Raw genomic sequence first — 25,293 nt, forward strand, 5'->3', positions numbered from 1 at the left:
TTTGGTACAGCAAGTTGGAATGCCAGTTCTTTTATTCATAGTAATAAAGGCAATGAATAACATACATAAGTTTCAGTGTAAACATCTCCTAACTTTTAATATCAGGAAGTATCATTACATCCCATATTTTAATTGGTATGCTATACACTCCAACAGTAAAAACTTTACAAAAGTACTTTTTTTATAAGTGCACAGAATCTGGACATTTAAAACTTTGGGCAAATGCCCATTTATAAATGTCCTGCCCACTGAACACTCGCCCAACCCACATCACTGTCTACATGTATTTTACTTGCTTATTACTTGACTTACAAATAGACCTAGTTAAGATGTTTTTACTTTTTTTAAGATCTTAATAAAAGCTTTCAAGTTTTTCCTGTTATACTGCCTAAAGAGAGCCATTGTGGGCCGAAACCAGTTACAATTGTACCGGAAAAAGTGATTGACTTGTTATAAAGTTTTGTTAATTTTTGATACAGTCACTAATCTTCTTAAATGGAATGTTATTTTTTCCCCCAATAGCATTTGAATGTTTACTGTGAAAATATTGTGCTATACCTTGTGTAAGGAGATGCATCTATCAGGATGTATCTGAATCTGATCTGAGGATCACGGCCTTTCAAAATCACCATTTACTTTTATCCTTCTACAATATTGCTGCTAGTATCGGTCGAGATCTCACAACTGTCATATGAATATAGAATATATGGGTTCAGGATGGCCATTTTCAACATCTTGCCGGATCTCAGTGGCTGCATGTATCTTGTACCCAATATGGCAGATATATTACTCATTCAGCCATTCAAGATCATACAGACTCGTTACGTACCTTGAGTCAGAAAATGGGTTTGTAGGAGCGCAGTACCAACGCAGACAGTGAGATGATGTCTGTAGGATTGTAGACTGGTCAACATGGCAAGTGTTGTTGTGGTATCCCTTGAAATGGCAACAAGGTACACCAGCAGTGGTGTTTCCATTGCCATCATGATGGGTGTACCCATGCGTGGAGCTGTCAGGAGAATGAATGTTGCTGATTGCATTTGTCATCGCCGTGAGGACCAAGCATGTATGCAATTGTATGGGGCGTCATGGGTACACATCAGGATCATCTCTGGTTTGGGTAGCCTATAATTTGGACAACAGCCATTATATTTCTGACATGTTAAGATCTGTGCCTGTGCCTTATCTTTGAGTTCTCTGTTGTGTTACCTTTCAACAACATAATGCAAGACTGTATGTTATCCGTGCTTTCCTGACCTACCAGGATATGGAGGATATTTGATTAATGCCCTGGCCAGCATATCCTCCAGGCCTCTCACTCATTGAAAACACATAATAACAGGTTGCTGAGAGATGGGTATTCCACCACTTCCAGGCACTATGTTTGATCAAGAGTTGAAAAAGCGTGGATTGAAGTACCCGTATCTGTTATCAGAGGTCATTTTGCACAATGCCCAGCTAGGCTAGAGCTATTGTTGCACAGGAGGTAGCAGCTATTGTTTACTATATTTTGTACCCTGTATTCCCGCAACTCACCCAAAAATTTAATCCTGAATTCTTCTTGCTATGCTGAACAGTTTATATACTACAAGTAAAATTTTGTTATTTCTATTCTTCCTGATGTCATTTTTATAGCGAGAAGTATGTTTTATAAGACTTTGCATCAGCACACCCAGAAGGATTTTAATGGTATACACTTCACTGACAGATCCTTGTCACGTTGTGGAGTGGCTGCCACTTTTCACATGCACCATTCAGAGTATTTTTTTAACTATGATTATCAACCTTCCAATTTATTTCTGGGGCTAGTGTACAATAGATCTGGAAAGTCACTCACTTTTTTAGTGTGCATAGAGTGACAGCAGTAGACTGAGAGACAGTTGGGGGGGGGGGGGGATATTAGTTTCAAACCCAGCATTCTCGATGATTTTGTCACAGATGCAAAAAAAAAAAAAAAAAAAAAAAAAAAAAAAAAAAAAAAACCACCTAGTACGTACTTCCCATCAGTTTTGAGAGTATTCATCTGTTTGTCACAATTGTTTGGATCAGTGAGAATGCATATTATTATCTATTTTTGAAGTAAACTCTGGTTGTATAATGTGACATGTAGTTAAGATATGGAGACTGCTGACTTTGAAACAATACTCGGAAATTGTTGACTGTGACAGAACGAGATAGGGAGACTGCTAATTTTGATGTAATGAGAAATGAAAAAAATCTGTTTTAATCCAGGATATTATTTTATGAGTCTGTTTATATTGTTGAAAATAGTGCAAACACTTTCACAATTCACATAAATACTGAGTTATTCAAGTTATTCAAGTAACTAATTTAAAAATCATTATTTTACCCTGTTTCTCCTCTCCCCCTTTAAATGCGCCAAGCTATGTCTTCTTCCACTACACATTCAAGCACTGGATCATTATTGTAGATAGAAACTGCAGGTGGTGATAGTTCTATTTTTGACAACACCTCTTTGTGGTACTGTAAATCTTCATGCTGTCTCCATTGCTCTCCAAATTGTCTTCTTACCAAGTTTGAATGTCTTTCAGTTTTACTGATGCCACTTTGTGGTAAGTACCTAGTGGTACATATGATCCCTGTGTCAATATCGGCAACAGACCCCTTTCTGCACCTAATGCATTTTCAACCATCTAAGTTACTCTTGTAGAACTGTCAGGGTATATACGACCTGGGACAACTGCGAGGTCTGGGAAAAATGTGGGAATTTTTTCATCTGGGAAAAACCAGGGAATTTTTAAGAATTCCAGGAATTTTTCATTGTTTTAGTTTTCATTTAAATTTGTGTAATTTTGACTGGTAAGAACAAATACTCTAACAAAAGGATATTACTGTATCCCACTACTACAGAACAACACTGCAGCCATAAAACATGAATGAGCAACAAAAAAAAGTAAACAAAAATATAACGAAGTTGCAAAGGAAATGTGCCATGTACAACACAGTGCTCATACAAGCATCTGTCAACAGCAAAATGTGTCAAAGACTTTAGGATGACTATGCAATGCTTCATAGCAACAAATTGCCCCTGATGAGTGTGACATCACAACTGTTTACATTAGATTCGTTGAGTTTTTGGCTACGGAAGTGTGGCTGTTAGCTGAATAAGCAGTAGCAGCAAGCGGCCAAATGCTACCTGGAAAAATTTTACTGGCGTGCCCAAGCTCCCAGATTCACACATGTGCAACAGGCCCAGATGATCTAGGGGTTAGTGGGGGTGGGGGGGGGGGGCAGAACGGGATATCTGCCCCTTGTGGCAATTTTGGGGGAGTGGGGGCCAAATTCAAATTCTTGAGAGAAAAACCTTGGTGGCCTATCGATTATTCATATGATTTTGAAATGGATCCCTGCTGCTTTTTGAACATTTTGAACACATTCTAAGTTGATTTCTGAATGAATCATAAGTTGATTTTTGAATGTGTGCTGCATAGTGTATGTGATGTCTCTGCCAGGGGAATTGCCGTTGCATCTAGAAATAAACTTTCCTGGATACAAAAGGGGACAGGGCTATACAAGCTGAGCAGAATAAAGCCGAATGGGTGAATGCCAATTTGCTGTTTGTTTATGTGGTTGGCAGATTGCGAATGATCAGCTTTGTTATAATTACTAGTGAAATCCATAGGTTCAGAGTACCAGAATGGAAATAAACGACCAACAGAAACAACAGGTAAGAAAGATTACATATTATCTTCTCAGTGTGTTCAAGAAAATGAAATTTTGACAAATTTTTAGCCAGAATGCTACACTAGTAAGGGCTAGTTGTACAGTCCCCATCTAGCAGCCGGTTAAGTTCTAGTCTAGGAGCAGCATGGAAAACCCATTGTACAAACACATAATAATGCCTAACTGGAGAATAAACATGTGATAACTAAACCAGTGATTGTGGTAGGGTTAGTGAGGTCAACTAGAGAATATATTTCGACACTGACAGGAATGGTTACAGAATTAGTGATGACAATATTGTCTGTTAGAACAAGGAAGGAGAAGAAATGCAGTCATCACACAAAATTATGAAAGGGTATGATGGTTCCAAATTTATATAAAAATTTCTTACTACTTTTTGATCTCATGCTTGAGAAGCTCAAGCATATGAATGAAATGTGAAACTATTTCCTAACACAAAGATTTTTACTTGTAATAGGCCTAATAGACATCTGATATTGGTACTTCGTGAATTATATTGTCACATAGAACAAGGTGTAGTTAGATTAATGATGAACACTCACTTCACTTAACAAAGGTTTATTCAGCACTTGCACATACAAAAGCGTGGAGCGAACTGCCTCTGGCCAGAACACGCACAGTATATATACAGTAGCAGAACCTTCTAGTTCACTGATTCTTGACATTTGTGGATACTTCTTGAATGTACTCAAACTGAATGTAGAAATTAAAATTTTACAGTTCAGGTGAGTTTTGAACTCACAACCCTCCATGCAACAGTCTAGTATCATTACCACTACACTACAGTGACAGTGCTACTCAGATTCTTCTGCAACATTGCTCCCTCCTTAGGAGAACAGTGTCTTGGTGTTACGTCCTCCTAGTCCACGAACAAGTCATTGGTCCTGCACACTCAGATTCTCGATGACTGATGTTTGCCCTGGCAGTGATCTCCTTAGAACTTTCCTTGCTACTATGCTTTTTGTCACCTTTCCACTTGTTGCCTGTCACTGGAGCTTTGTATTTACCCTGGGTTGCAGGATCCTTATAGGGCTTCTTTCAAAGGACGTGGACCGTATCTCTGATCTTTCATTGTCTTGTGTCGGGGTCAAAATCTTCAACTTCATAAGTAAAATCTTACAACCTTATAAGGTCCAACATAGTGTCTGAGGAGCTTTTCACAGAGTCCAACCTTCCGAACAGGAGTGAAGATCCAGCCGAGGTCACCAGGCTGGTGGACAAGAGGGCAGTGGCTCGTGTAATACCTTCGGTGATCATATTCTCGAGCCAGCAGCGTGCGGAGTTGAGCTAACTGCTGAGCTTCCTCAGCTCTGGTTTACATCTGGCCAGATGTAGTCATCATCCATGTCATCAGGATGTAACGGAAACACAGTGTCCATCGTCGTCGTCACCTCACGCCTGAGCACCAGGAAAAATGGCGTAAACCCTGTGGTGTCTTGTTTGGCGGTGTTGTAGGCAAATGTCACAAAAGGTAGCACCTCATCCCAGTTGCTCTGCTCAACATTGATAAACATTGATAGCATGTTGGCCAAGGTCTTATTAAGGCGTTCAGTAAGCCCGTTAGTTTGCGGATGGTAGGCAGTCGTCATGTGATAGTAATGTTGCACCGAAGGTTTATCTCTGTCACAAGATTTGGTTGAAAAACTTTCCCCTCAATCCATAATTAACAACGTTGGGGTACTGTGTTTAAATACAGTGTCTTCTACGATGAATTTGGCTACCTTGAATGCTTCGGCTGTTTTCATGGCTTTTGTAATGGAATAGCGTGTCAGGTAATCAGTGCAAACAATCCATCTATTGCCACTAGCAGATGTTGGAAATCGTCCAAGGAAGTCAATCCCAACATGCTGGAAAGGTGTTTTGGCTGGTGGAATTGGTATGAGTCTGCCAGGTGGCTTCTGAGGAATTGCCTTTCTCCTCTGGCACTCTCGACAGTGCGACACAGTGACAAACACTGCTAAATAAACCTGGCCAGCAAAATCTCTTGGGGATCCTATCGTATGTCTTAATAAATCCTTAATATCCGGCCTCATGTGTGTCATAGAATTCCTGTAGAACATCTAAGCGCATGCATTTAGGAATCACTGGTAGCCACGTCGTTCCAAATGGATCAAAGTTTTTCTTGCAAAGTAATCCATTAACTACCTTAAATTGTCCTTTCACATCCTCCAACCAATTTAAGGCAAGCATAACTCGAGATATCTTGGCATTCTCCTCCTGCTCAGCAGAGATATCCTGGAGTGCAGTGGGACAGTCACTATCTTCATCATCCAGGAAGATGCGCATCCGAGTGTGTGGAGACTGTGTGTGCTGGATAAAATGATCATTCCTGCAGTCAGCGCTAGAAAGGTAACTGTCATGTGTTATTCCATGCATCAACCCAAGGATTTTGTAGTGGAATGTAAGAGAAGCATACAACTGAAGAATAACTTGGTCATCCCAGCCTCTGTAATCTCATTTAAGAATGGATTCGGTGAACTGTAGATAGTTAACTGCCGCCGAGAACCGCAGATCCTTCCAAGATGCATGTGCATAGCAAACGCAGAGCAATTAATTGTTGAACAGCTAAGCCTCATAGGGAACTACCATGCTGAGTCTGTGGGTGAAATAAGCGCTACCATTACGAGACAAGATCTTCTAGCTCAACTATCACCAGATCTCACTAAGGAATAACAGAAGAAGCTACTTGCCATTCTTCAAGAGTTCTCTGAATACTTCAATCCACAGGTGAAGAGCAAATTAGACAAATCAATGGTGAAGCACTGGATTAGCACTGGAGACCATCAACCAATAAGCCAGAGAGCATACTGTGTGTCAGCAATGGAATGTCGTATAATTCGCGACAAGGTAGAGAAAATGATGAAGAATGACATAATTCAGCTTTCGCAGAGCCTATGGTCGTCACCAGTGGTTCTAGTCAGGAAGAAGGATGGCATTTAGTGCTTTTGTGTTGATTACAGGAAGCTTAATAAGGTAACTAAAAAGGACATTTACCCCCTTCCACGAATTGATGATACACTAGATTGTATAAATGGGGCTCAGTTTTTCTCAACCATGGACGTGTACTCGGGATACTGGCAAATCGAAGTAGATGAGGCTGATCATGAGGCTGATCGTGAGGGCCTGTATGAGTTTTAGGTAATGCCGTTTGTTTGTGTAATGCACCAGCATCTTTGAACGGATGGTGGATAATCTTGTAAGTCACCTGAAGTGGATGATATGTCTTTGTTATTTAGATGACACTATAGTGTTCTCAGAGGCATTTGATGAACACATAAAAAGACTGAGGGCCATTCTTAGGTGTCTCCAATAAGGCAGACTGAAACTTAATCCAAGAAAGTGTCTCTTTGGTGCAAAAGAAATCAAAGTACTCCGGCACCTTGTGTCAAATGAAGGTTTGCCGTCAGACCCAGAAAAGCTGAGATCTATAACGGAATTTCCTATTCCTAAAAGTATTACAGATGTGAGAAGAATCCTTGGATTATGTTTTTATTACCATCGTTTTATCAAAGACTTTTTTATCAAAGCAAGGCCACTCCAAGAGTTGTTAAAAGCCAATGCTAAATTTATCTAGGGTGGTGCTCAACAAGATTCTTTTGATGTGCTCCGCAAAGCTCTGACGACTGACCCTGTACTTGGTCTGTATGGTGAGAGAGCACCTACAGAACTACACACATATGCCACTGGGTATGGGATCGGTGCTGTTCTGGTACAAATTTCGGATGGAAAAGAGATGCTTCTAGAACACTTGCAAAAACCAAGAGAAACTATTCAACTACAGAAAGAGAATGTATCGCTGTGATCCGAGCCATGTGCAAATTTTGACAGTATCTCTATGGAAGGCCATTCACAGTTGTTACAGACCATCATTCACTTTGTTGGTTGACAGGTCTCAAGGATCCAACAGGATGACTCGCCAGGTGGAGTCTAGCATAATCTTTGAGCGACCACAATCTATAATTGCCTGAGGAGCTGTCAAAAAGTCCCATCCGAGAATGACGTCATGACTACACTCTTGTAAGACAATGAATTCTAAGGGCTGATATCCACACAAATGACGCATCTTCCCATAGGTTTTATATATTTCCCATTAGCCACCTTCAGCAGAGATGTTTTGTTTCTGCAACTGGCAATGGTACTTCCCCGAAATGACTGAATATGATGCTCCAGAGTCCACAAGAGCTTGGGCTGGTTGACCATCCATGAGGATAGTTTCCTATCATACTTGTAGTGATCGATGGTGGAGGATTTTTCTCTTCAGCAGTGTCATCTCCAAGGAAGGTCGCACCCTTTAGTTTTCCAGGTTGCAGCAGCTAGGTGATTGGTTGGAGCTTCTAAACGGCGATGGAGATCTTGATCAGTGTGTTGGGGAGCATCCTCTCCAGTGGCTAGCTTGTGGCAGTGGTGACCTACGTCATCCTGCACCCACAGCTTCTTGTTCATCTTCGTCATCCCAGAGTTGGTGCCAACTATGATTGGTCTGCTGTCTTCTGGCGCAGGCATCATCAAATATCTGCCACCTTTCTCAACAATATTGCACCACATGTCTCGGTCGTCCGCAGTGGAAACAGCTGGTTGGTTATCCTGGGTCCTCCGGACGTCAGTCTTCCTTGGTGCCCAAACAGGTTTCTCATGTGGCATCGTAGGAATGTAACTTTGCCTGCGTCTCAACATTTTCACCATTTTAAATGGAAATGAAGGACGAGAGATTGGGTTCAGTGTTTGTTCCACTCCCTCCCTTATAACCTCTTGAAACATCTTGGTTTTTTGCTCGCCATGCAATCCAAGTGCCTTCTGAACTTCCTCTCTCACTATCTGACGAACACTTGTGAAATCTGTTTCTTCCTTTATCACAGACATCGATACAATGTTTGGAAGCCATTCAAACTTCTTGTGTGTAATTTTTTTTGATGCATTGTCTTGATATACTGGCGCCATTTTATGAAGTCGGCTGCTCTCAAACCCTCATTCAGGAGTAGGGCTGATACATGTCCTCAGCAACACCCTTCATGAGATGTGCAGCCTTATCTTCTTCCTTCATTCTAGGAACCACTATTTTACACAGCTCCAAGACGTCTTGAATGTAGGATGCTGTAGTTTCTCCTGGACTCTGTGCCCTGTACTTTAATTTATCTTCAGCCTTGCACTTCTGTCGTTGTGTCATCTGGAATACTTCCCAGCTTGTGAACTTCCCCTCATTGTTCTCATACCATTGCTTGGCAGTGCCCATCAAGTAGAAAAATACATTAGCCAAACACACGATGTCATCCCATTTGTTAAATTTGGCTATACGTTCATATAGCTTCAGCCACTTGTTTGCATCTTGGGCATTGTCACCAGAGAACCCGGAAGGATGTCTCGTTTGGTGGCACACAGTTGCTGTCATCGTAACGTCCTCTTCTTCTTCTGTCTCTGATAGATTGTGATCTGTTGACTATGGTTCGAACTAGGGTTTCTCCCCATGTAAACGGCGGCTCTGTCATGGCCTGATGGGAGCCACTGTGTCGTCGATAATGTGTGCTATCTCAAGTCCCAATACCAAGCAACTCTACCAGACTAACGTCATGTAGTCACATAGAAGAAGATGTAATTAGATGAATGACGAACACTAACTTCCCTTCACAAAGGTTTATTCAGCACTTGCACATACAGGAGCGTGGAGCGAACTGCCTCCAGTCAGAACACATATGGTATATATACAGTTACAGAACATTACAGTACAATGATTCTTGACATTTGTGGATACTTCTTGAATGTACTCGAACCAAATATAGAAATTAAAATTTTACAGCTCAGGTGAGTTTTTGACTCATATTATTTGTATTAACATCTTTTTCAGTATTAGAAAATGACATTTCGTTTTTTCATATAGCAAAACGTATGACAAACTTTGATGAGGTAATAGATTCTTTTGCAGAAAGGAAAGCACACCATGTAAAACTGTAACAAGATGAGAGAGAAGACAATGCTAGGACTTAAGGATTGAAGAAATGTCTACTGTCTTCCTCGTCTCTTGTCGTTACTGGTTTTATGTATCCTATATTTCACTTTATGTCACACAAAACAGCAAGTTATTAACTAATTGGCAATAAAGAGTCAGATTTTTTTGAAGAGTTCTTATTCTCCCAGTTACAAGTGATCCCATCCTGTATTAATTGTGAGTTTTTTAAGAGGAGCAGACTGTCAAACCGGCCAACTGGGAGCAAGAGGGGCACCACAGGACACTTTAATTACCACTGCCCTGAATATAGCTTGATGGCAGAGCGAAATACAGTGATGTGTGGTTGAAGAATGCTGTGTGAAGAGGCATGGCACTGCACCCTGGCACACTTAAGACCAAATCATGTGCCTTACATTTGCTTGAACACATGTTTTATGTATCAGACTCTTCAGAGAGATGTGCAGTACAAAATGAATATATTTTTGAAAAATAGACTCCACGTGACCAGTGTTCACATTTACTGATTTTGCTGGTTCCTCTTTATTTACAGTTTGCATGTGAAATGAAAACAAAATGGGTTTCTGTGGCCAGGCGCTATCAAGCAAATTAAAACACACTCACATAATTATGGAAGGCTAAAATATGTTACTAGTTTCAGATTTTGTTTTATTTCCACCTTTCTGACAGTCAAGCATTAGTCACCTTGCAGAAAATTGGAAGTTATTTTTGTCGGTTTGCTAAAGAAATTTGGCTTTTATTAATCTTTTCCACTCAGGCAGTCAATTTGTTTGAAATGAAGTATTTGATTCCACTCTATTGACTAGTTTCAAATGTTCACTGCATTTTGAGTGCACATTTTCATCTTCTAGCATGTGTGCCATTCCACCATAATAAATAGCCAAACATGAGATAATACAGTACTGGTACTTCAAGAAAATTTACATCCGAATCTGCATGTAAAAGTGTGCACTGTAAACGAAGTTGTGCATTTTAGTATGGTTCACGAATTTCTGGTTCTCTTGAAGTATTCTCTGATGTCTTGTTTCTTTTGTGACATAATGTAAGCTCTTTTAATGTTTTAAACATTTGAATATACGAGCATCCTGCATCATCATAGCTGTGCAAGCACGGTGTCACCTGACAACTGCTGAAACGAACCTATTTCTAACAGGTCACAGGAAAATATTGCAAATGGTGGTTTGAAAAGCATTACTTTCAAAGTAAATTTCCTTTTACTCAAGATGAACTGTGTATGAGAATGGACGCTGAATTTCTTAAATCACAGAGCTTTTGACTCTTGTTGGAAAATCAACTCTTTGAGGACGACTATTTCGAGCCCAGAAGATCAGACATTTGTGTTGTTAATAAAAATTTTACTGACACATTTGTATGATGTATTTTAAAGTGTAAAGCACTCAAAAAAGAACAACATTATATGTGAAACTTAGCTTCTTTTGCAGCTTATTAATCTTAGAGACCAATATAATATGTAAAGCTTTGCTTTTCTTGTAGTAACACTATGTGCATTAATTTAAACCATTACCTTTTTCTGGTTGTGTGTTTGCGCTACTTAACAGTGATGTTGCTATTGGCTGACTGTCTCATGTGTCCTATACTCTGAATATCCGCTGTCATCGGCTGGCAAGATCACATGACATGAGCTATGACCTGCTTACAAAAGCACATTACAATCTTGATTTCAATGTTTTGGAAAGTAGCAGGCGGTGTTTGGTGGAATTCAAATTTATACTTTCGTAATACGAAAACATCCAGTGTACATGTTGCTGCATGACACAGGTCTTTCCAGAACATGTTGTTTTCCTCTGAGGTCCCTTTTCTAAAGTGCCAGGAAATTCTAAACCGTGTGTAAAACTGTAACCATTCAAAGGATTGATATGTTTCACAGTTCCAAAGAAAAGTATACTGTCACTTAACATGGAAAAAGTGTATTTTCACCTGGGAGAAAGTTTATTTTTAACCGGGAAATCCAGGAAAAATCCGGGATTTTTTTTCCCTTGCCTGTGTGGACAGCCTGACTGTTCACCTCAAACTAATATTTCTAAGTCACTTTGGAACTATGTTTTGAAGTGGATATCTGAAAATGCCAGGATCCTGTTTGCTTGAGATAAGTATCGGCCTCTTTATGCCAGTCTAACATTTGGTATTGCTCTGCTGCTTTAAACAAGATTATTTCTACATATTCCTTAGAATTGGATATCACTTCATGCTGTTTGAAAACCTTTTCTAAATTTCCAAATGCCTTGTAGGGAGGAATGGAGTATTGTTACGTAACAGAAAACTTGAGTTGTACAGATATATTATGGAGCTTTCAGCAACCGCTTCATGTACACAGATAGAAGAATTCTATTTTTGTTTTGTCCAGAACATCCGTCTTATACTAACGTGACTTTTCTGAACTGGGACATATTTGTGTTTTGTAAACAATGATAAAGATCAGAGGAGACCTGATTAGCTCCTTTGGGAAACTGACCTTCAATCCAAATGTAACTGAAACAGTTTGCTAGATGCCAGAGGAGCTAAATAAATAAATTAAATAAATTAAATAAAAAAAATAAAAAAAGAAAGAAAGAAAGAAAAAGAGCTCTACCCGAATAGGCCATGTATGCTCAATGGTACCGACCAGCCGCCGTGTCGTTCTCATCCCACAGGTGTCACTGGATGCTGATATGGAGGGGCATGTTACCAGCACACCGCTCTCCCAGCCATATGTCAGTTTCTGAGACCGGAGCCACTACTTCTCAATCAAGTAACTCCTCAGTTTGCCTCACAAGGGCTAAGTGCACCTCGCTTGCCAACCACTTCAGTGATCTGACGGTAAACGGTGTTATCACAGAAGCAGGTCCATTGGCCTTGATGTCCTTGTAACTACTGTAAAATTATACAGGTATAGTTGCCTACTGCAATAAGCCTACTGATTGGCACTTTAGGTAGCACCGAAGTTTTCTATGTATCAAAAGGAAATTTCAGTACATTTTCATCAGGGCAATGCAGTGTTCCATAAAATGTTTCAGCTCTTAATGTATGAGCTCGTCTAATAACCATTACATCATTTTTCTATTTAGATCAGTCGCCAGAACCCACATTAAATTGTATTGAAAATAGGGTCCTAAAATGCGACTTCTTTGTGATTAGAAAGCTTGTGAGTTGAGCATTGTACATTTTCCAGATTTTAATAGTATTAAGAGTGGATGGCAGGTACCACAGCACAAAAGTAGAAAGGAATCTAATAAGAACAGTCTTGTGCTCCATGAACTTCATCTTCTTTCTAGCTCCACCACTTCTTTCTCCAGGGTAAAGCCCTGTAACACCAATTTGCTTGGCAAATTACTCCTCCTGTGTTCAGTGTATTTTAAGTTCTTTCGGACACGTACAAAAGAACAGATACCATCAGTGACCATGCAGCTCGATTTGATAATGAAATTACAACAAAATCACTATGCTTATCTGCATACAGGCGTCAATATAAGTCAACGGGGACAGTCGAAAATGTTGCCCTGACTGGGAAGTATGTTAAGAAATGTTTTCTGGCCCATTGGCAGAGATTTGGCTCCTTTGCATTTAATCAAGTATTTGGTTTAATGTGTGTTGCACTGATGCCTTTCATTTTTTGGCCTTCTGCTTGCAACTGAAATGACAGCAATATTTCTTAATATCTTCATCTTTGTCAGTTTTATTGTTAGAAGCATAAAACATCCTGTGGAATGTCATTATTTTGGACATCCTGAGCTTGGCACACTGCAGAGCTTGATATTGTGTTTGCACCCTTGAATGTTCTGGTAGAAGCATTGGCACATACCTGGGAAAGAATAAGGTGTAAGACTGAAGACATGGGTTTATGTCATTATGTGTAAGGTAATAAGATCATAAAATTTTATTGTAGCTGTCTCTGTTGTTTCACAACATTTTTTTGCATTTGTCCATTTGCCTTATCTGTTTTTTGTCTTCTGTTGGTGAAAGTGAAGAAACTGTTGAAGTAAAAGTTTCAGTGCTGGCCATTTTACATGTAAAAATTAAACCCAGTACCAATCGCACAATTTACAATAAAAGTGGAGATTGTTGGGACTGAAACATGGCTCTCAATTATTGATTACCACAGAGGTTACAACAGTTGATCTCCAGTTATTTTCTTAACCACTCTACATTTTTGATATGGGTGCTAAGGAGTTTGAATTCTTTCTTTATCGTAACTCGTTCCTTGTTCAACAACTTCTGAGATGAAGTATAAGGTACTGCTATCTGCTGATTATCATCTCAGTCTTCAAATTTCAACAATAAGAGATTTATACAATCAGTTTCCCACTTTCTTCACAGTAAATTTCCAGATTTAGCTTCTGCATTGTTCTTGATAAAAGGATATACTACTGAATTTTCACTGTATGATCCACAGGAATAGGTCAACATGTTGCAGCTTCCCATTCCCTGTCATTTTCATCCAACATGGAAGGTAATTGAGGAATAACCTAGCATCCAGTTTCAGGCTAATATCTTTGGAGCATGGTGGCTGAGATGATGACACCAAGCCAAGTGATGCAGTGGGGTTGAAATACTTGTGGAGCCTTCCAGATTTAAGTTTTAAATCGCTTTGAAAAGGCCGTAGCTGATTTCTCCTTCCCCATCTAGCTCTTCCCAAGCTTGTCCCCTGTCTTTAATGACCTTTTAATCATACTATTTCTTTTCCTTTTGGTGGAAATGATGTAGTCTTTCCTTTGATACCAGAATATTCATCTGACAAGCTTATGTCAGCATTCTTGAAAATTGTGCAACTATTTTTTTTTTTTCAAATTTGAACACTCCAGAAGTTGAATGCTGTACTCACCCAGTGAAAAAGCACTACAAAAGTGATAAAAACTGTGCAGTACTAACCACTCGTGAACAAATGCATTTGGTGAGACACTATTCCATTGGCTAATGATGTGATTGAATAATAGTTAAGAAACATAATCAATGGCCTTTAAAATGGTGGGTTTTGAGTTTAACATAGTAGTAAGACACCGTTTTTGTTTTATTTGTTTGATTTGTATTTGTGTGTTTGTTTATTCAGCAGTTAGTTATGAAACCAGAGGTTTGTGTAACAAGTTGTGTTGCTGCAGTGCTATAACGTTTGTTGCAGAAAGAGAAGAAAGAGACTTTTCTGGAATCACTGTTAAATACCTGCCAGCAGTGGTACCAAGAAAGAGAGAGAGTGTTGAAGAGCAACGGAGCCTCTAACAACCGATATTGTGCTTTCATCCACTTTGTTAATGAGATGTATTGTGAGGTAAGAGTAAAAACTTAATTGAAAAGTTTGCTTTGAATGAGATAATTTATATAACTAAAATACTTTCATGCCACTTTATTTATAAATCAAATCAATGAACTATTGCTGCACAGCTATGAATTAACGTTAGAAAGAATTAGTTCAATTACTCTCACAGTTGTCTTAACATGTTCATTTCTATACACTTCGCACATGTGTAGGAATTGTATATGATTTTTATTTCTAGATAAGAAGTTTTATATAAGGTAAATTGTACTGTTGGGTATAGCTTTCGGCTGACCGTCGTTTCTTCGTGCCCTGCATGAGCATGTAATGTGTCAGATTGGAAATTCACTTTGCGAGTAGCTGCATTAATGTTGTAGTGGATATCATGTGAAAATGAATAGAAATTAAAAAAGTTTTGTGCCTTTTATAATTAGCTAGCTTTACATCCACTGCTTTGCTCATGTGGACTGTATAGACTGCACAGAGTATTTTTAATCAAATTTTTTTGTTCACATATTGCAACACCTTCTAAAATTTCCATGTTAGTTGAGGTCATAGAGGCATGGTGTTTCCCCAAATACGCTTCTGACCAAAAAATGAGTCTAGTGGCTGGAGTCAAAGATTTTTGTTAATCACACCTTTTACATTAGTGTGGTGGTATTTAATCCCCTGACACATATTTCTTTATATCTAACTGAGAAGCAAAATAGCAGCTTTCATAGGTTTAGCTTTAATTTTTTTTAATAATGAAATATATTCTAAAAAAAGTTTCATCACCTATTTCAGTCGCTTAGGGGTTGATTTTCCAGAAAGAGGAAACAATTTTTTTTTCATTTCTAACAGAGAAACCAGATACAAATTTTCATAGATTTAGATTAAAAAATGCTTGCATAGTATTTCCACAAAATCTCTCATCCCCTATTTCAGCCACAGAGGGATTGAATTTCCAAATACAGTGAAACTTAACCCTCCCCTCCTAGGGAAGCCAAATACAAATTTTCTTAGGTTGAGCTTGAAAAATGCTTTCATAATGAAATATTTTACTAAAAATTATTTTTTATTTGTTACCAACAAGTCAAATACCAGTTTTCATAGATGAAGGTTTAAAAATCCTTAAATTGTTCTTTAATAATGATATATTAAAAAAAAAATACTTTCACACACTATGTCACCTCCAAGGGAAACAATTTCAAAAGATGCTGAAACCCATAATGCTTTGTATCTGAGTGAGAAACAAAATACCAATGTTCGTAGGTCTAGCTTCAAAATTGCCGTAATAGCAGCATATTTTCAAAAATCTGTCATCCCGTATTTCACCCCCTTAGGGGGGGAAATTTTGAAAATTCCTACAGCATAAGATAAAGAACCTCTCCAAATATTAGATTTCTATTCTTAGTGATTTGGGCTGTTAGTTCATTCCAGTTAATCTCCTTCCAGAAGGTAACATTATGATTTGTCCTCTGTATTTGGTCACAGCAATTATTCTGAAGCATATAAATTTGTTAATCACGGTTAAATGATAATGGAATCCTCTTGGGTAAAATATTCTGGAGGTAAAACAGTCCCCCATTTGGATCCCTGAGCTGGGACTACTCAGGAGGACATAGTTGTCAGGAGAAACATAACTGGTGTTCTACAGATCGGAGTGTGGAATGTCAGATCACTTAATCGGGCAGGTAGGTTAGAAAATTTGAAAAGGGAAATGGATAGCTTAAAGTTAGATATAGTGGGAGTTAGTGAAGTTCAGTGGCAGGAGGAACAGGACTTCTGGTCAGGTGAATACAGGGTTGTAGATACAAATTCAAACAGGGGTTATGCAGGAGTAGATTTAATAATGAATAAAAAATAGAAATGATGTGGATAAGCTACTACAAACAGCACAGTGAAAGCATTATTGTAGCTAAGATAGACACGAAGCCCACGCCTACCACAGCAGTACAAGTTTATATGCCAGTAGCTCCATACATAACGAAGAAATGTATGATGAGATTAAAGAAATTATTCAAATAGTTACGGGAGACGAAAATTTAATAGTCGTGGGGGTTAAGGAATGAAGGAGGAAGATGCCTGGTAGAATTTTACATACAGTATAACTTACCATAGCTAACACTTAGTTTAAGAATCATGAAAGAAGGTTGTATATGTGAAAGAGTCCTTAAGACACTAGAAGGTTTCAGATTCATTATATAATGGTAAGACAAAGATTTAGGAACCGTGTTTTAAATTGTAAGACAATTCCAGGGGCAGATGTGGACTCTGACCACAATTTATTGGTTATGAACTGTAGGAACTATAGGAAAATTAAAGAGACCTTTGGAGAAAAGAGAGCTACTTGTATGAATATTCAGAGCTCACATGGAAACACAGTTCTAAGCAAAGAAGGGAAGACGAAAGGTGGAAGGAGTATATAGAGGGTCTATACAAGTGCGATGTACTTGAGGACAATATTATGGAAATGGAAGAGGATGTAGGTGAAGATGAAATGGGAGATACGATACTGCGTGAAGAGTTTGACAGAGCATTGAAAGACCTGAGTCGAAACAAGGCCCCGGGAGTTGACAACATTCCATTGGAACTACTGACGGCCTTGGGAGAACCAGTCCTGACCAAACTCTACCATCTGGTGAGCAAGATGTATGAGACAGGCGAAATACCCTCAGACATCAAGAAGAATATAATAATTCCAATCCCAAAGAAAGCAGGTGTTGACAGGTGTGAAAATTACCGAACTCTCAGTTTAATAAGTCACAGCTGCAAAATACTAACACGAATTCTTTACAGTCAAACGGAAAAACTAGTAGAAGCCGACCTTGGGGAAGATCAGTTTGGATTCTGTAGAAGTGTTGGAACACGTGAGGCAATACTGACCCTACAACTTATCTTAGAAAATAGATTAAGGAAAGGCAAACCTACATTTCTAGCATTTGTAGACTTAGAGAAAGCTTTTGACAATGTTGACTGGAATACTCTCTTTCAAATTCTAAAGGTGGCAGGGGTAAAATACAGGGAGCGAAAGGCTATTTACAATTTGTACAGAAACCAGATGGCAGTTATAAGAGACGAGGGGTATGAAAGGGAAGCAGTGGTTGGGAAGGGAGTGAGACAGGGTTGTAGCCTCTCCCTGATGTTATTCGATCTGTATATTGAGCAAGCAGTAAAGGAAACAAAAGAAAAATCTGGAGTAGGTATTAAAATCCATGGAGAAGAAATAAAAACTTTGAGGTTCGCCGATGACATTGAAATTCTGCCAGAGACAGCAGAGGACTTGGAAGAACAGATGAATGGAATGGACAATGTCTTGAAAGAAATATATAAGATTAATATCACCAAAAGCAAAACAGATAATGGAATGTAGTCTAATTAAATCAGGTGGTGGTTAGGGAATTAGATTAGGAAATGGTACACTTACCCCAAAGTAGTAGATGAGTTTTGCTATTTTGGCAGCAAAATAACTGAAGAGGGTGAAGTAGAAAGGATAGAAAATGCAGACTAATGATAACAAGGAAAGCGTTTCTGAAGAAGAGAAATTTGTTAACATTGAGCACAGATTTAAGTGTCAGGAAGTCTTTTCTGAAAGCATGTGCGTGGAGTGTTGCCAAGTATGGATGTGAAGCATGGACGATAAACAGCTTAGACAAGAAGAGAAAAGAGATTTTAGACAAGAAGATAAAAGAGATTTTAGACAAGAAGAGAAAAGAGATTTTAGACAAGAAGAGAAAAGAGATTAGAAAGAGGTTCGAATCCTACCTCAGGCATGGATGTGTGTGATGTCCTTAGGTTAGTTAGGTTTAAGTAGTTCTAAGTTCTAGGGGACTGATGGCCTCAGAAGTTAAGTCCCATAGCGCTCAGAGCCAATTTGTGGCACATCTTGACTAGAAGAAATGATCGGTTGGTAGGACATGTTCTGAGGCATCAAGGGATCACCAATTTAGTGCTGGAGGAAAGCATGGAGGGTGAAAATTGTATAGGGAGACCAAGAGATGGATATACTAAGCAGATTCAGAAGGATGCAGGTTGCAGTAGTTATTCAGAGATGAGGCTGCACAGGATAGAGTAGCATGGAGAGCTGCATCAAACCAGACTTTGGACTGATGACGACAACAACAACAATAACAACAACAACAACAACAACAACAACAACAACATAAATTTGTCCATAAATTTATTTAATCTGGTCAACAATTGGTATATATAGAAATAAGCAATAATATTAGTTCCAATAAACTTTGTAAAATCTTTCTCTACAGCCATTTGTTTCAGTATGGGGAAAATGATCAGTTGCACCAGAGTTTGGATTCTGCATTAAACTGTAGGCGTGCACCCCCTTAGAGGTGTAGTCAAGATGGGAAAGTGGTGTGGGCTTGTAATTAATACACAGTGCTCAGGTTTAGAAAAAGAAACCGTATCAGTTTATTTGCTCATGGGAGGGAGGGGGGGGGGGGGGGTTCATGATAAGGATTTCCAGGACATCAAGAGAAGATATCTCCAGTAGCTCCAGATCCATCTCAAAACAGGAGGGAAAGTTTAAAGGTGAAAGAAATAAGCTATTTAGTGTCTGCTTTAGGTAGTGGCTTGGAACAGGGCCGGGGGGGGGGGGGGGGGGGATGGAGATAGAGAGAGAGAGAGAGAGAGAGAGAGAGAGAGAGAGAGAGAGAGAGAGAGAGAGAGAGAGAGAGAGAGAGAGAGGGGGGGGGGGGGGGTTCACTTGTGGCTATTTAGTGTCTGCTTTAGGTAGAGGCTTGGAACAGGGGAGAGAGAGAGAGAGAGAGGGGTTTTTCACTTGTGGTAGTGAGAGCCCTCAGTCTCACCAATCAGGTGTTATGGTGATATGATATGATTGGCAAGGCGGCTTTGCTGTCAATAATTTGGTGTATTCTGGCATGAACTAGTAGATTGTTATTGCACCAGTTGAAAGATGACGGATGAAATAGGTAGACTCTTTATAAATTTCAATAATAAAAATTGCTCACATTCAGGACCTTGGTATACCTTGTATATCTCCTCCCCTCACACCAGGAGTGAACTCAACAATCTCAGTGGGGCCATAAATACATGGGGTAAAAGTATTTGATTTTAATTTAACAATACAATATTTCAATTTCATTTAATAAATCAAAACTTGGAATGTGGGTATAATAGTTAGGTCACCATGTAGTGACAGCAGTTGTTGACAGAGAACTGTGATGGTGGCGGCATTACAGAGTTAACAGAAGCTGGTTTCAGAGACAGCTTTGAGGAATACAATTAACTTAAAAACACTCATACAGCAAGGATTGGGATATAACATAAAAATAATAAATATGTGTATACAGATTGTTTCAAATCTTTTTTGCTTCCATTTTTTTATTGATAAAGAAGTGAATGATTAATTTCTAGTGTTGTTAAGTAGGTAATGAACCCAGTGTAGTTTCTAATAGAATAGTAGATGTGGTTGGTTTGTTTTAGAATGTCCTTGCAGTGGCTGTGTAACCATCAGTGTGGCATCAGTTGTTTGCCAACCTGATGATATCACTGAATTTTGAAACACAAAAGTTTGTTTTAACTGTAATAAGGGAGGATGGAACCATTGTAAGTCAAGTGAGATTACAAAATTACGATTTGTAACAGTAGGAAAATAAAAGTCGTCATAACTTTGGACTGTAACTTGGTCAAGGCACATGGTCAGCTGGAGTGGCTGTACGTATTTTACTACATAAATTGCATGTGGAACATCAAAAGTCCCATTAGGTATTAGAATAGCAGTAAGAGTGGGAGTTGCTGCAGGAACAATTATATTGAATAAAAGTTGATAGAATGCCATAATATTGGCAGCACTCACCCTAGTGAAGTTAAGTTCATTGGTGCTCCTGCACCATCAACTAATCCCAGGATTTGAACAATTCAATGTTGAGTTCAGTGTTGTTAGTATCTGGAAAAACTGGTAAAGGGGGCTGGGCACTGAGAGGAAAGTTAAATTCTGGGATGAATAACAGGAATGGTTTGGTAGTATCATTAAAGGTTCTTTTCAACAATGCGAGATGTGAAATTCAGGCCCCACGGTATAATAACAGAAAGTTCTGAATAAAGTCCGCTGTTATGCAGCATTACTGTGGGGAGTGAAATTCCAATGTGAACACACAGGTGAAAGCTGAATGGGATATGGGGCAACATGCAACTAGCAGTTTCTTATGTTGTGGAACAAAGGTTGCATTAATTAAACCAGTTAATTCGGGGACCAGTTGAATTTGTTACATATAAGAAACTGTCTTCAGTATGTTCTAAGAAGGAGCAGAATCCACAAAAATCCTGAATTGTGTCGCCATTCTCTATTCGGAGATCAGGCATGTGGACCAGTGCTGGGTTGCACTTACTCAGTAGTGGTTGAACAGTAGGTGGTTCAGTTTGGCATAGAGAGGGACCTTATTTGTGCAGAATCCTTCAAAACAACATGGCAGCCCTTTTCATGATGATATATTGTGGTCTGCCCTTTCGTAACCCAAGTTTTAAAATTCCATGAACTTTGAACATAACTTGGCCATACTAGACAGTGGTGAAAACTATTTAGCAACAAAATCATTCAATAATAGAGTTTGATAATAAAATATAAAGGAATAAATAAAAGAGCAGCAAAATTAGGCTGGGAAGGGTGTACCAGATAATTTTGTGATAACAAGGAGTGTGCAACATACAAATGTTAAAGTAGAGATGCATTAGTAACAAAAGGCTTGCTAGTCTTGTGGAACTGAGGTACAACCATGTTAGAACCCACAGTGGGCAAAAGACGTCATTGGTGTGGCTGGCGTTGTTTCACGAAGTCCAGATGTCCATAACCGACAGGCTATTGTTCATCCAGATGGGGAATAAGTGTTATGCAGACGGTAGCGGTGACAAACTTAACATGTTTAAAAAAAACTGTAAGGCTGAGGGGCAACTTTACAAGAATGGCACAAAGCAAAATATTCTAGCTATAAGGACCAGTATCGTCACCATGGCTAAACAATACATTGGCATAGAAAGTACTAACTCTACTTCCACCTAAGACTCGGGAAAAATTTGTTCTCAGTCCCTAGGCTATAAATTGTGCAGAGGGGCAGAACATAATTAATAGCGACATGAACTCGTTGGTTGCTGTGTAACAACTTTAGTGCACTAAATAATTTTTCCTGAGTTTTGATGGCTCCACTACAGGAGCTGGTTTATCACAGCCTTTATTCTCGGTTAAGCAATCAAAGTGAACTTTAATCTTCCAATCTGGGATTTGGTATTTGGCATTGAAAGGCAATGTGAAAAGCAGTATCTGAAATGGTACATCCCAGGACACAAATTTTGTAGTTCTTCCCAGTCTCACGGCAGTTTATCATAATATTATATAATCTCCTACGTGGCACTGTGGCATCCTAGCATTCTTTTGACTATGGGCCTATTGCATCTGTGTTGCCACTGCATTGTTCTGCTGAATACTTTTTCAAATAAACTTTAATCTTTTAGCCGCGTGCTTCACTTACCTGGAATTTATTCCAGTGGCCACTTCGCTATGTCAAATGCCGAGTGCATTTTACGGCAGTTAATAACTCGTAGGGACTCACCCCTGTTCACTCATGTATCCTGGTGTTCTGTGATGAAATTACAAATGAAAAATCCTACCCTAGTCTGAGCATGAGCTGTTCACGTATTAAAACATAATGTTTACAACTGTTTTATGAATGCATTCAATACTGCCATTACTCTTAGCATGAAATGGAGTAGTTTGCTATTTCATTTTGATGGTTGACACACTTGTGCCATAAGATTGGACATAAAGTTTGCTCCTTACTCTGTTATAATAGCCTCTGGACTTTCAAACAGTAGTGCTGAATAATTGACGAATGCTTTCGCAACTCTTTCAGTGTTGTTGTTGTTGTGGTCTTCAGTCCTGAGACTGGTTTGATGCAGCTCTTCATGCTACTCTATCCTGTGCAAGCTTCTTCATCTCCCAGTACCTACAGCAACCTACATCCTTCTGAATCTGCTTAGTGTATTCATCTCTTGGTCTCCCCCTATGATTTTTACCCTCCATGCTGCCCTCCAGTACTAAATTGGTGATCCCTTGATGCCTCAGAACATGTCCTACCAACTGATCCCTTCTTCTGGCCAAGTTGTGCCACGAACTTCTCTTCTCCCCAATCCTATTCAATACTTCCTCATTAGTCATGTGATCTAGCCATCTAATCTTCAGCATTCTTCTGTAGCACCATATTTCGAAAGCTTCTATTCTCGTCTTGTCCAAACTATTTATCGTCCATGTTTCACTTCCATACATGGCTACACTCCATACAAATAGTTTCAGAAATAACTTCCTGATGCTTAAATCTGTACTCGATGTTAACAAATTTCTCTTCTTCAGAAACGCTTTCCTTGTCATTGCTAGTCTACATTTTATATCCTCTCTACTTCGACCATCATCAGTTATTTTGCTCCCCAAATAGCAAAACTCCTTTACTACTTTAAGTGTCTCATTTCCTAATCTAATTCCCTCAGCATCACCCAACTTAATTCGACTACATTCCATTACCCTTGTTTTGCTTTTGTTGATGCTCATCTTATATCCTCCTTTCAAGACACTGTCCATTCCGTTCAACTGCTCTTCCAAGTCCTTTGCTGTCTCTGACAGAATTACAATGTCATTGGCGAACCTCAAAGTTTTTATTTCTTCTCCATGGATTTTAATACCTACTCCGAATTTTTCTTTTGTTTCTTTTACTGCTTGCTCAATATACAGATTGAATAACATCGGGGAGAGGCTACAACCCTGTCTCACTCCTTTCCCAACCACTGCTTCCCTTTCATGCCCCTCAACTCTTATAACTGCCATCTGGTTTCTGTACAAATTGTAAATAACCTTTCGCTCCCTGTATTTTACCCCTGCCACCTTCAGAATTTGAAAGAGAGTATTCCAGTTAACGTTGTCAAAACCTTTCTCTAAGTCTACAAATGCTAGAAACGTAGGTTTGCCTTTTCTTAATCTTTCTTCTAAGATAAGTCGTAAGGTTAGTATTGCCTCACGTGTTCCAACATTTCTACGGAATCCAAACTGATCTCCCCCGAGGTCCGCTTCTACCAGTTTTTCCATTCGTCTGTAAAGAATTCGCGTTAGTATTTTGCAGCTGTGACTTATTAAACTGATAGTTCGGTAATTTTCACATCTGTCAACACCTGCTTTCTTTGGGATTGGAATTATTATATTCTTCTTGAAGTCTGTGGGTATTTCTCCTGTCTCATATATCTTGCTCACCAGATAGTATAGTTTTGTCATGATGACTCTCCCAAGGCCATCAGTAGTTCTAATGGAATGTTGTCAACTCCCGGGGCCTTGTTTCGACTCAGGTCTTTCAGTGCTCTGTCAAACTCTTCACGCAGTATCTTATCTCCCATTTCATTTTCATCTACATCCTCTACCATTTCCATAATATTGTCCTCAAGTACATCGCCCTTGTATAAACCCTCTATATACTCCTTCCACCTTTCTGCCTTCCCTTCTTTGCTTAGAACTGGGTTGCCATCTGAGCTCTTGATATTCATACAAGTGGTTCTCTTCTCTCCAAGGGTCTCTTTAATTTTCCTGTAGGCAGTATCTATCTTACCCCTAGTGAGAGAAGCCTCTACATCCTTACATTTGTCCTCTAGCCATCCCTGCTTAGCCATTTTGCACTTCCTGTCGATCTCATTTTTGAGACGTTTGTATTCCTTTTTGCCTGCTTCAGTTACTGCATTTTTATATTTTCTCCTTTCATCAATTAAATTCAATATTTCTTCTGTTACCCAAGGATTTCTACTAGCCCTCGTCTTTTTACCTACTTGATCCTCTGCTGCCTTCACTACTTCATCCCTCAAAGCTACCCATTCTTCTTCTACTGTGTTTCTTTCCCCCATTCCTGTCAATTGTTCCCTTATGCTCTCCCTGAAACTCTGTACAACCTCTGGTTCTTTCAGTTTATCCAGGTCCCATCTCCTTAAATTCCCACCTTTTTGCAGTTTCTTCAGTTTTGATCTACAGGTCATAGCCAATAGATTGTGGTCAGAGTCCACATCTGCCCCTGGAAATATCTTACAATTTAAAACCTGGTTCCTAAATCTCTGTCTTACCATTATATAATCTACCTGATACCTTTTAGTATCTCCAGGGTTCTTCCATGTATACAACCTTCTATCATGATGCTTAAACCAAGTGTTAGCTATGATTAAGTTGTGCTCTGTGCAAAATTCTACCAGGTGGCTTCCTCTTTCATTTCTTAGCCCCAATCCATATTCACCTACTACGTTTCCTTCCCTCCCTTTTCCTACACTCGAATTCCAGTCACCCATGACTATTAAATTTTCATCTCCCTTCACTATCTGAATAATTTCTTCTATTTCATCATACATTTCT

The 25,293-nt window shown here is 39.1% G+C and overlaps 1 protein-coding gene across 2 annotated transcripts in view; it reads left to right on the top strand.

Annotated features, from left to right (window-relative positions):
• The window catches only part of LOC126481012 (uncharacterized), a 513,788-nt gene that overhangs the window by 461,234 nt on the left and 27,261 nt on the right, over positions 1-25,293 (top strand). For both annotated transcript variants that reach the window (XM_050104472.1, XM_050104479.1), the window contains one exon: positions 14,778-14,924. In XM_050104472.1, the coding sequence (XP_049960429.1) occupies positions 14,778-14,924 (147 nt within the window). The remainder of the gene's footprint in view (positions 1-14,777; positions 14,925-25,293) is intronic.

Source organism: Schistocerca serialis, chromosome 1 (assembly GCF_023864345.2).
Source record: "Schistocerca serialis cubense isolate TAMUIC-IGC-003099 chromosome 1, iqSchSeri2.2, whole genome shotgun sequence".
Classification (NCBI taxonomy): Eukaryota; Metazoa; Arthropoda; class Insecta; order Orthoptera; family Acrididae; genus Schistocerca; species Schistocerca serialis.